The 13,219-nt window shown below is 35.9% G+C and overlaps 1 protein-coding gene across 1 annotated transcript in view; it reads right to left on the reverse strand.

Annotated features, from left to right (window-relative positions):
• ST13 (ST13 Hsp70 interacting protein) overlaps window positions 1-13,219 on the reverse strand; it is a 31,886-nt gene continuing 18,667 nt past the window's right edge. Inside the window, exons 6-12 of the mRNA XM_077757931.1 lie at window positions 12,439-12,523; window positions 11,982-12,092; window positions 9,570-9,672; window positions 7,898-8,014; window positions 6,623-6,671; window positions 3,164-3,297; window positions 1-2,213 (exon numbers count right to left, since the gene is read on the reverse strand). Of these exons, the coding sequence (XP_077614057.1) occupies window positions 2,085-2,213; window positions 3,164-3,297; window positions 6,623-6,671; window positions 7,898-8,014; window positions 9,570-9,672; window positions 11,982-12,092; window positions 12,439-12,523 (728 nt within the window). The 3' untranslated portion in view covers window positions 1-2,084. The remainder of the gene's footprint in view (window positions 2,214-3,163; window positions 3,298-6,622; window positions 6,672-7,897; window positions 8,015-9,569; window positions 9,673-11,981; window positions 12,093-12,438; window positions 12,524-13,219) is intronic.

A 13,219-nucleotide genomic window follows, 5' to 3' on the forward strand; every position in this document is an offset into this window, starting at 1 on the left:
TCCAGTTTGAAACCATAGTTTATTTTTAATGTAGCTGGAAATCCAATAACTATATTTTTAAGCAGAAAAAAAACCTCCTTTACTTTTCCTTCTTATAGCACTGTTAGCACAAGAAACACTTTTGGTTTAGAAAAGATACTGAGTTTCTATGAAAATGAATGTACTTTGTATTTGTGAACTTAAAAGCACAGGACACATTTTCTGAAGACCAATTTTACTTTTACCCATTTACGGTAATATATGCAACATTAAAATGTAGTTAAGGAACCCAAAAGGAACTGGTCTTCTTGAGTTATTAACAGCACACATTAGAAATTTTGAGAGAACACACATTAACAACAAAAAAACACTGGCAAGCTCAAACGCAAGTTTATATGCTGAGTATTTTAAAGGGTTTAAAAAGCATGCTCAGTTAGCATACAGCCTTTTCTCGCTTATATAACAGATGCATTTCTATCTGCTTGTGTACAGCAAAGGATGAGAACCTGAATCAACTTATGACTCCAGAAATGTGCTATTTCAGAAATGTATTCCATGAAATTTTCTTCACTGCTCCCACCACTGATTCTTAAAATAAGAAAGGACAGAGGGTCTCATCCCTTTAAACTGTTTTTAAACACCAGCACTTTAAATTGAAAGACAGGCAGAAACCTAATAGTTCCTGGTACAGTGCCTGGACTTAGTCTTAATGTTAAGAGTTGAATGTACAACAGAAAATCTATCATTTCTTTATCCTTGAAGAGAGGGAGGGAGAAAAAGGAGAGGTGGGGATATGGTGCAGTATTTAAGAGCAGTACAGTGACTCAAAATACCATCAACTCCACAATGAAGACCCATGGATCTCAATAATTTTATAATTCATGTTGGACCAAAAAGTTTAGTTCTCCCTACATGGATCAATGAATTCAAACCTCATGCTTTCCAAAACATGAAGATGAATAATGTAAGATAAACTGCAATTGCAACAGGTATTTCCTAAGTAGAGGACTAAACACCAAAGGGAATCCCTCCTTTTGATATAAGCTTTCACTGAAGTGGAAACCTAATACTTAAATATGAAATCTCTTGGCCAAGTAAGAAACTATAGCTGTTATGGGTATTACCTTCTATAATCATTATATGTATTACATATTAAATTAAACCCAGCATTACATATGCTTGCACAATTACGCTGTGAATGAGGATAGCAGTGATGGTGCCAGTGAAAAAAGACTATCTTTAGCCTAAAAAGAATAAGGGGATGGGGAGGCAAAAACAAGTAGAAAGCACACAAAGAGATGGGCCATTTTCTGACCATTCTAAACACACAAATATAAGAAGAAAAGTATTCCCTTATTTCCCCTGTGTGGAAATAATGTGAAACATTTATTTTCTGTATCACACAAGAACACAGCTAAGTAATCCAACTCTACTGCAGCATTATAACAATCATCCCTTCACCACAGTGTAAGATTTAAATGCATCTGCACAAGCATGTGTGCCATGTTAAAGGAGAAAGGTTGCTGCTGCCCTGCCAAGAACTTCCAGCCCCTACCCAGGTCCTACTGCAACACTGGTGGTCCCAATGGTTTTATCGAAATAAATCATGTTTAAAAAATAAAGCATTTATAAAGACAAGTCAAAATACCTCAGTAACCATATACCCAACTGAAACTTCATCTATTTAAATGTTATATTTGCCTCTCCCTAATAAGCCTTTATTTCACTCAAACTGAGCAGTAAAATCTTCCATACTGAAGTATCTTCCTTGCCCAACTAATCCAATGGAAAAAAACAAATCATTAGTAAAGAAAAATGTAGGGATTAACACACCCTTTTAATATGTTTTTAAATATTTTTAAGGTTTAAAAAGTGTTTAAAGTTTGTAATTCCTAGTAGGAAAACATCATCTGAATGAAAACCCTAATGGCAAACCACTGTAAAATGTCTCATTGCATGTGGGGCAGAGGGGTAGGGATTATCTTCACAGCACCCCAGCTTTCTCCATGAGAAGGTCAGAGGTACACTGGTTTGTATTATTGCGACATCCAATGGTGATCAAAGTTGCTTTTCCTTCAGCAAGGGCTTTATTTGTCAGAAGGGCATTATGCTTGACCTCCAAATTTGGCTGACAATTTACTGATGAGATTCATAACCTTTGGGTTGCTCTGATATTTTGACATATTTGCTGGGTTCTGGGCCACATCCTGGAAGGCCACCATAACTTCTGGATCCTGCAAAGAAAGGCAATGTGTTTTTTTCAGTATTTAAGAAAGAGTTCTGTGGTTTACTAAATCCTATCTCTATTTAAACTGATGATTTTGTTAGACAAGTTAAATGAACTTTTGGATAAGTGCCCCAAGCATAAATATTACTAATGTGCACTTCAAAGTCAAAAACCAATTATGCCACTTTAGATAATTAAAAAAAGCATACACAATTTTGATAAAATGGACAACTGAATTAGGGATGCTTAGATGGCTCAGTTAAGCGTCCAATTCTTCATCTCGGCTCAGGTCATAATCTCACTGTTTGTGGGATCAAGCCCTGTGTCAGGCTGTGTGCTCTCCTCTCTTTCTGTCCCTCCCCTGCTCATGCTCTCACTCTCTCTCTAAAAATAAACTAGGGGTGCCTGGGTGGCTCAGTCAATTAAGGGTCCAATTTTGGCTCCAGTCATGATCTCACAGTTCAAGTTTGAGCCCCACGTTGGGCTCTGTGCTGACAGTTCAGAGTCTGGAGCCTGCTTCGGATTCTGTATCTCTCTCTCTCTCTCTGTCCCTCCCTGCCCTGCTCACACTTTCTCAAAAATAAATAAAAATATTTAAAAAATTAAACTTACACATATAAAAAAAGGATAACTGAACCACTAAATTCTACTCGTGAAACTAATATTACATACAATACTATTATGTTAACCAATTAGAATTTAAATAAAAACTAAAATATAAATAAATAAATCTGGACATAAACTATTACAGACTAATAGTATTGTATTACAAACTTATTTTTAATAACTTAAGCTACTCATTCTGAAAAAAGAAAAAGAACAGAACTGTATAATGAGCTATTTGGGAATTCTGACAAGTTAACACATGGATAACAGAGTGACCTTTGTCTCTACTTAGAATTAATGAAAGAAATGCCTTAGTGATACACAGCCCAACTTTGTTCTGCCAAGCCTTACCTGCATGGCTGCAAGAACCTCTGGGTCACTAAGGACTTCATTGAGCCCAGGCATTCCTGCCATTCCAGGCATTCCCCCTGCCATTCCAGGCATGCCTCCAGGAAAATTACCAGGCATTCCCCCAGGAAAGCCACCTGCAAGAATAAATGAAGTAACTGTACAGACACCAGCCATATTCTCAAGTAGTAATAGCACATTATCTCCTTCCAATGAAAATCACACACATTCAGTAAAAGCGCATGCAAAAAGAACGAGGGGGCTACCAAGCACAAAGTTGTCTTACATTCTAATTGGATGTAAACAAGATAAAATTTTACCTTCAAATTTACTCCTAAAAAAAAATCATCCTGTAAATCAACTTTACTACCTTTTGCATTTATTTTTTCTAGTAATTAAAACTGTTAAAGGAATTAACTAACCTTATCTTAAAGAGAAAGCTAACAGTCCCTGGAATTACAGAACTAAGAAGTTTAATAAAATCATCTCAGTCATCTTATTTTCTCATTCGTTAATACTATGTGTTTCAACTTCAAGTTCTAATTTGTAAAGACTTTAGTTGTTTTTAAACTATATTCCTCTAGATCAGTCATTCTTTAAAGAACTACATGAAATACTCGTTATAAAAAGCTGTGGATTTCTTTCTTTTTTTTTTTTAATAGTTTATTGTCAAATTAGTTTCCACATAACACTCAGTGCTCATCCCCACAAGTGTCCTCCTCCATGCCCATCCCCCCCTCCCCCCACATCCATCAGTCCTCAGTTTTTGTCAGCATTCAAGAGTCTCTCATGGTTTGCCTTTCTCCCTTTCCCCCACCATTTCTGCCCTTCTTCTCCCCCTTGTTCCTCCGTCAAGTTCCTCCTAATCCTCCTATACGTGCAAACATATGATATTTGTCCTTCTCTGCCTGACTTATTTCGCTCAAAAGCTGTGGATTTCTATCTCCACCCTAGACACAACCAAATTCTGTGAAAGTGAAAATGTGTTAAAAATTTTTAACAAGCACTCCTGGTATTCTTTATACTGAGAACTACAGCAAAAAAGATTTCATTCTCCCAGTATATTTTTAGATTATAAACCCAATTATCTTCTTCTTAATTGTTCACTACCATAAACCTTTTATGTCTACTGGAGATATTCTGAAATCACAATTACACCAATATAGACATCTATAAGGGAAATACACTTTATGTTAATGTAGCTTACAGATCAAGGGTGACTACACATAAGCCAGAGTAAAGAAGAAAAACATGTAGAACAAAGGCATTTCCTCCTGGCTCAACAATTTAAAACATGCCCATAAACAGCTAATAATCACAGGTAACAGGATCTAAGAGAGCCTGAAAAAGACTACTGGCTTCTCTTGCTGCCCGACTGAAAAAGTAGTTTCTACCCATAAAATAAATAACTGGCCCAAGGTAAAAGAGTTAACCAGTCTGCTTATCAAATCTAGACAATAAAATCCACGTAATAAAAAAATTATCTCTAGTACTAATTTACACTAGTGGTTGTTTTCTAAAGCAAAGATACTAGATACAAGATTATTTATATCTTGGGGCGCCTGGGTGGCTCAGTTGGTTAAGCGTCCGACTTTGGCTCAGGTCATGATCTCACAGTTTGTGGGTTCGAACCCCACATCAGGCTCTGTGCTGACAGCTAGCCCAGAGCCTGGAGCCTGTTTCAGATTCTGTGTCTCTCTCTCCCAGAAATAAAAATTTTTTAAAATTTTTTAAAAATTAAAAAAAAAGGATAATATATATTTTAAGCAGAATGTAAGCTATGAACTGCATTTTCTTGCTTTTTCTTCAAACAGCAAGTCATCCCCAATAGATGTTCTCTCTTTTTACTTGGGTAGTACATGACCTTTCAGAATAAAGGCTATCTTTTCTAGCCTGTGACCATGTAACTTAAGTTGCAGCCAGTGGCATGAAACTATATTAGGGGGTGTGCAGCTACCTCTGTAAACCTTCTTTCAGAGAACTGATTACTATTAAAACAGCTGAAGGCAGCAGATTCCCCATCAGAATTACAAACTTAAAAAACCTCTTCCTGGTCTTTAAATTTCACACTGTCTCATTCAGTAAGTATTCAAAAACTGTTCCTGCAGTGCCTCTTTATCTGCTCTTCTACTTGTATCATTCATATAGGCTAGGCCTCTGCTATCATGGAAGACTCTGCCGCTCTAGTAACTTCCAATCATTTGACATTTACAAAAAAGAGCTTATGTTATTTTTATATTAGACACAAAATATTTTTATGCATATTTCCATAGTGATTTTACCTAGTATCTCATGAATATCAATGTGTAACAGAAAAAAATCCAATTGTGACGATTTAGAAATATTTAGAATACATCATAATTCTTACTCAATCTCTCTTAAAGAAGTACAATGCTAATACCTCAATAAACGCTAGCAATTATAAAAATGTATCCTGCTCTGGGGTGGGCGTCTGACCCTTGATTTCGGGGCTCAGCTCATGCCCTCACAAGTTGTGAGATTGAGCCCTATCTTGGGCTCTGTGCTAGGTGTGGAGCCTACTTAAGATTCTCTTTCCTTCTCCTGCCCCTCCCCACATGAGCATGCATGGGCACTCTCTTAAAAAAAATATACTGCTCGCACCATCAACAACAGCCAAAGTATGGAAAGAGCCAAATGCCCGTTGATGAATAGATAAAGAAAATGTGGTGTGTATATATATACATACACACACACACACACACACACAATGGAGTATTACTTGGCAATCAAAAAGATGAAATCTTGCCATTTGCAATTACATGGATGGAACTAGAGAGTATTATCCTAAGTGAAATTAGTCAGAGAAAGACAAATATCATATAACTTCCCTCATATGAGTAAAGTTATGCCTGAGCAGGGGAGGGTCAGAGAGAGAGGGAGATACAGAATTGGAAGACAGGCTCCAGGCTCTGAGCTAGCTGTCAGCACAGAGCCCGATGCGGGACTCGAACCCACGAACCGTGAGATCATGGCCGGAGCTGAAGTCAGACACTTAGCCGACTGAGCCACCCAGGTGCCCTCATAGGAGACTCTTAAATATGGAGAACTGGAGGGGTTGTGGGAGGGGGGAATGGACTAAATGGGTAAGGGGCATTAAGCAATCTATTCCTGAAATCATTGTTGCACCATATGTTAACTAACTTGAATGTAAATTTTAAAAAATAAATTAAACAAAAATTAAAAAAATTTTGTAAAGTAAAAAAAATTAAAATTAAAAATATTAACTATAAAAAAAGATACTGCTCAAGTGTGAGAAAAATAATTAACATACTGTATTTCCAGTAACATAACATTTTAAATGAGAATCAAACTTTCTAGAGGCTAACATTCTAAAGACTTTTTTTTGATATTCTAGGGACTAATAGTACTAAATAGACCTATTTGAGCCCCCAAATTCTCCAATTAATTTACAATACTGTCTTAAATTTTCTTTGAAAATACCTGGGAAAGAGCCATACTGAGCTCCTGATTGTCGTCTGGCTTCTTCCTCCTTTAATAACAAAAGAGAGAAAAAAATGATATAATGGGGGTGTGTGGTGATAGTGGTTAGGAGTCTGCAAAACCATGCAAAAAAACTGTAAAATCAGCTAGTTAGAGGCATAACAAGTTTCAAGCAATACTGGACTAAAGGACATGCCCCATCATCCCCCTCTCCAAAATTTTCTAGCTAGGTTGTCAATGAGCATTACTTTTGGTAGTGTAGTCTAGTGTGTTATCTCTACTTGGGGTAGAAAAAAAACCACATAACAATTGGAAAGCACTTTTACAGTACTGATGTCTGTCCATGCTCACGCAAAGTGTAAATTCTTAACACTGTTAAAACTCCAAAATGAAAGCACATGGTTAAATGACAGTCAAAACTGCCACGGACTTTTGTTTCCCAGGTTCGTCTTTTCCATACTCTCTCCACATAACTTAGTATTACCAGAGAGTTTCCAATCTGTTTTTATCATTTCCAACAAATATATACAAATTTCCCTCATAACCAATTAAAAAGTCATGAAGGATATGTAATTGTAAAAATTACATTTTGACTATAAACTATAATCCTAAAAATTAAATTTGATGTTTTAAAAGCATTTATTGTTATATGATTTCCTTAAATCCAATTAATTACAAATTAGTTTTATTAATTTTGTTAAATTATTAATATTTAATATTAAGTGATGAAAAATTAGGACGTCACGTTATGTAATTATAACATAGCTTTACATCCTTTTAATTCAACAACGTTGGAAATAACTAGATGGAAACTGAGAGCATCAAATGCAAAAAGCTAATATATAGAAAAAAATAGAAGAAACAAGAACAGTAGGAGTATTGTGGATGAATTAAGAATAACTTTTCTTATATCTAAATTTTATGACTTTGTAACTAAAAATAAAAAATACCTAGAGTCTACTTTAAATAGCTATGAATCCACTATTAGAACAGGACTCATAAAACTCAACAAATCAGGGCAAGCATCCACAAATAAATAAATAAATAAATACTGACAAGTTTGAATTACCTCANCTAGATATATAAGCGCACTTAAGAATTTAAGGACATAAAATACCTCTTACAAATTAGGTAACGAAGGAAGGAAAAACTCTAAGTTTCATCATTAGTCTACAGAACTGCAGTCAACATTAAGTAGAGCCAGGAATTAGACTGATATACTAAAACTCTAATTTGCTCTATTTCCCTTTAATGGTTTAGCTACAGAAACTTTACCCTCTGGGCTCTCTCATGTTCTTCCCGAGCCTTCTTAACCCTTTCTATTCTTTCTTTGATCTCTCGCTCTTCACGTTTTCGCTCATACTTTCTCCGATGTTCAGCAATTTTCTGGGCCTATGGGGGGATAAAAAAAAAAAATCACAGATAAATGTTTTCTTTAGAAGGTGAGTAAGAACCAACCCCAACCACCAGTTTTGTTAAAGAATCATTTTTCTTTACGGAGAGGTGTTAAAATTCAACACAGTTCTGAATGACAGGATTTACCTTACAGGAAAATACATAACTCAGACTTTAACAAGTTCATGTGAAATAAAGGAAAGAGGATGAGATTCTAAGTTAGAAAGGTTATAAATTTCAAACAAGCAACTAGTCAAGGATGACTATTAGGTTTCCAATTGCACAATTCTTGCCTGATGCCTGCCATTGCAAGGTAGAGACTGGGAATGTACACACTAGTTATTTGCCACAGTCTATCTATACTTAAGTTTTCTCACCCATAAACTGAGGGGGTGGTGGACAGGAGAAGAAAAATACTGAAGTCTTACAGAATGCTGCAAAGACTAAGAGAAAATAAACGTACCAGGTACTAGCACATAGCCAGGGCCAAATATGTGCAATCTATTATTTATTCAGAAAATAAATTTGAGGTCATATTCAGTTGTTACTTCTGCTTGTTTATGATTATTTTTTAAGAGTCTCAGGGCACCTGGGTGGCTCAGTTGGTTAAGCGTTCAATTTTGGCTCAGGTCATGGTCTCACAGTTCATGAGGTCGAGCCCCACGTCAGGCTCTGGGCTGATAGCTCAGATTCTGGAGCCTGCTTTGGATTCTGGGTCTCCCTCTCTCTGTTCCTCCCCCACTAGCACTCTCTGTCTCAAAAATAAAGATTTAAAAAAAATTAAGAATCTCATGTTCTATGGGTACCTGGGTGGTTCAGTAGGTTGAGCATCTGACTCTTGATTTTGGCTCAGATCATGATCCCTGGGTCATGGGATCAAGCCCCATGTCAGGGTTCCGTGCTGAGCATGGAGCTTGCTTAAGATTCTATCTCATAAAACAAACAACCAACCAACCAAATAAAAGAAGGCTCTGTGTTTACAGCAGAGAGCCCAATGCAAGGCTCAAACCTACAAATCGTGAGATCATGACCTGAGCTGAAGTCCTATGCTTAACCAACTGAGCCACCTGGGCACACCTTAAAATAATTATCTTAAAACGAAATTATTTTAGTTTTTGAATTTAATATTATCATTTTTAAAAGGATGAAACTTGCTGCTTCCACAAGGGCCTCAAACATTATACAGTGGCTGCATACATCGACAATATAAAAAGACAGACCAAACACAACCCTGGGTCACATTTTACAGGTTTTCTATTTCTTTCCTTGCTATAAATTTGATGCCTCCTTTCTCATTTCTAATCTTCTGGTTATGAGTCTATCACAGGCTTGCAAACCAAAGTAACAGAGCTTGCTGTAATGCAGCCCGAGAAATAAAGGCATGACAACGTAACGACATTTCCTGAGTTGAGCAAAAACATCAGTGATTACAGATGAAAATATCCAAATGTCTGTTTCTTCGTATGTTCTGCAAGTAAATAACCGCAAAGGGCTGAGTACTAGAGCCACAGGACATCACAGTAATGCCATTCCTTTCTGTACTTTAACATACCCTCGGCTGAACTTCTTTCAACATTGCACTAGCATCTTCATCATAATCCAGTTTACAAGCAAGGGCAAGATCATGCGCTGCTTCTTCCCAGTGGCCCAGAAGTCTGAAATAGATTAAATTCATTTTATGCATATCCACTCATGTGGCATGGTGTCTTTCTTCCTTATTTAAAAAAAAACGTTTATTACAAGAAGAAATTTAAAATTAAATATCTGCAAGTATAAACCAATTCAATTACTATGTTCTACTCTATAAAAACTTGGGAGTTTAATTTCCTCCTTGGTAACTGTAAAGCTGCTCTTCTAAAAGATACCTTAAAAAATTACCTTAATTCAAAATATCACAAAATTTTTCAAAATTATGTAGTGCTACAATTTTCAAACTCATTAAACAATGTCCATTCCTTAGAAGCCGGACTAACATAATGTATATTTAGTATGCTATAAAGACAGAAGATAAAACAATACATGTGTGCACATTTTATTGAAAGAGGAGAAACCTAAATCAGAAAATAAAGATTGATGGGAGAAGGTAAGAACGGAGTAGAGGGAATGGCCACAGAAATGAGATTTTTCTGGGTATATCTGTTAACTCAGTTTTGACTCTTCAAACATGGAAGTGTTTTATACATGTAGAAAATGAAAACTGAATCAGAAAAAACAGAAATAAAGCAAACACAAAACCTGGCTACAAACAGGGAAAAAAAAAAAAGGCTGTTTATCATATTGAGCAAAAAGCATACAGAAAAAAGTCAAGTAAATTTTAAAACAATATTTTGAGGGGCACCTGGGTGGATCAGTTGGTTGAGCGTCCAACTTCCACTCAGGTCATGGGTTCAAGACCTCCATCAGGCTCCGTACCAACAGCTCAGAGCCTGTTTGCTTCAGATTCTGTCTCCCTCTCTCCCTGCCGCCCCCCTCATGCTCTCTCAAAAATAAAAAAAACATTAAAAAAAATTTTTTTAAGTACTTTGTATAATCTTAATTGGGATATAGTCTAAGGATAAAACTGCAACAAACACAGTAACATTCAACTTTGCTTAGGGAGTATATTTTTAAGGTAGGACTGTGAAACAATTTTATGTATGTTATCAAATAACAAGTAAATACATCATGGATAAGGATTTTGAATCGAAGAGAATAGTGTCAAAAAATGCAAAATAAAAGGGAAAACATTTAATATTGAATTTTAATTGAAAATATCAGTATAAACTCAAGAGTTTATAACTTTTCCCCTTAAAATCATTATTTAAAAAATGTTTTTTCTAACTCTTCAATGAAATAACAGAAATAATGCTATCCCAGAGGCAATGAACACATCTAGAGGCCAAAGTTTACTTTCTGTAAACGTAATCCTCACAAAAATGAACCCTAGTTTCTTGGAGAAATGGTTTATTCTGAGTCTAGGACAAGCAAAACACAAGATGAGCCCATGCTATCTTGTACCATAAGGCAAAGAAATACTCAAAGATTACTGGGGTCTTAAGAGGATCAACAGCAATACATGAACTTGACTCCAAGAGCATTAATTCTAAAATTATCTTTGACATGCATCTTCATAATCACTAGAGCTACTTTTTTGAGTAACCTCATACATACAGTTGTCTCATGCACATCCATTTTCATTTCTATCCACACTTGGAGTACACCTTCCTAATCCACGTAAAATGTAAATGTCATTGAACATTTCATCCCCAAGGCACAAATACTCACTTGTATAACATTAAGTTTTGCTTCCAGGAAATGACTAATCTAGGATAAATTCACATCTTTATTTTCCCCTTTTTCTGATTTTCAGGTAACCCAGAAGTAACTAAAGTAGATTGAGCCCAAAGAATTCCTTCTTCTACAATATACTGATTGTTTAATGTCAGGTTACACAAATAAAATCTAGAACTAAAAGAAAATTTGTAAGGCTGTGCTCGTTTTTAGAAGCAATTTTGATCCATACATTAAATTTGACTATATGTGGTCAAAACCTGTAGAACAGTAGTTTTCTTTGAAAAAATAAAAATAATTTTTATTTTCTTACTTGTTCCTTATATTCCCTCAATTCTTCATATCCAGCACATACTACCTTGAAATTAAATCCTTAGGCAATTTCGTTTTGCTTTAAATGCATATTAAAACACTAGATTTAGGGGCACCTGAGTGGCTTAGTTGGTTAAGCGTCCGACTTTTGCTTAGGTCATGATCTCACGGTTCATGCGTTCGAGCCCCACATCGGCCTCTGTGCTAACTGCCAGCTCAGAGCCTGGAGCCTGTTTCAGTCTGTGACTCCCTCTCTCTCTGACCCTCCCCTGCTCACGCTGTCTCTCTCTCTCCCCTAGAAATAAATAAAACATTTAAAAAGAAAAAAACCACGAGATTTAAATTTTAGAAGTTTTGAAAATAATGAAATTCCATTATTTACCTGTGTGCTTTCCCTCGCCACTTATAAGGCTGAGCTGAATCAGGATTTATTTCAATTGCTCTGTCACAGTCTCGGATGGCAGCATTTGGCTTCTGTAATTTGATGAAGACACTAAAAAATAAGTGTAACATTAAAAAGTATTTATTTTGGGGTGCCTGGATGGCTCAGTCAGTTGAGCATCTGACTCCTGATTTCAGTTCAATTAATGATCTCACAGTTGTGAAACTGAGCCCCACACTGCGCTCTGTGCTGAGTGGAGCCTGCTTAGGATTCTCTCTCTCCATCTCCCTGCCCCTCCCTTGCTCTTGGGCATGCTCTCTCAAAATAAATGAACATTAAAAAAAGTATTCATCTCAAACCATAAAACCTTCGGAACTGTCAAAGAAGCAATTCTATTCAAATAAATGAGCAGAAATGATTCACCAGGGGATGCTTTTTGTTTGTTTAGACCTCTCACCTGGCTCTCTTGGCATACAGAATGGCCAAGCGAGGATTCAGCTTGATGGCATCTGTGAACAAGTCAATGGCTTTCTGTAGTTGTCCTAAAGCAAAACAAGTTGAGAAATAAACAACAAAAAATATTAACAAAAACTGTTGATCCCTTATCCACATTTTATTGTGCAGCAAAAAAAGGACTAGTTTCTAAATTAATCTACAAAAATGGCTTTTTAAAAAGCAAGCCTTACCACACCTATACTGTAAATCACTCAAAATAGAGACATTTTAGTCACATAACTCCTTAACAGTAGAATACTGCATTCTTAGGATTCATGATTTTTTTAGTTAAGAAAAAAATAAAAGGATAAAATTAAACTTACAAAGAAAAAAGTACTCATACTAAATTTACAGAGCTGATTTAAAAAAAAATACTATTTGAATTCACAGAAATGATACATAAATTCAAGAAAACCAGCATTCACGAAAAGCCCATAACCCACATCTCAAATTCATTTACTGTGTATCCTATTCTCATACTTTGTGTATTAATGCCTTCAGTGAAGTATTCAACACATACAATTAGAATAGTTCTTTGCACAAAGTTTAATTATTGAACATAGGAAACATGGGGAGCAAGGCAAACAGAGTTTTAAAATGTCACAGTTCACTTTGGAAAATACATTTACCCAGCTAGTAAATGTGTAAAGAAAGGACTTTGACAGAACTCCTAAACAATGCAAAAGAATGTAAAGTCTTATTAGTCACTGCTGCAGAGATCTCTTATAAATTATTACACTTGG

The sequence above is a fragment of the Crocuta crocuta genome, unplaced genomic scaffold (assembly GCF_008692635.1).
Source record: "Crocuta crocuta isolate KB4526 unplaced genomic scaffold, BGI_CrCroc_1.0 scaffold143, whole genome shotgun sequence".
Lineage (NCBI taxonomy): Eukaryota > Metazoa > Chordata > Mammalia > Carnivora > Hyaenidae > Crocuta > Crocuta crocuta.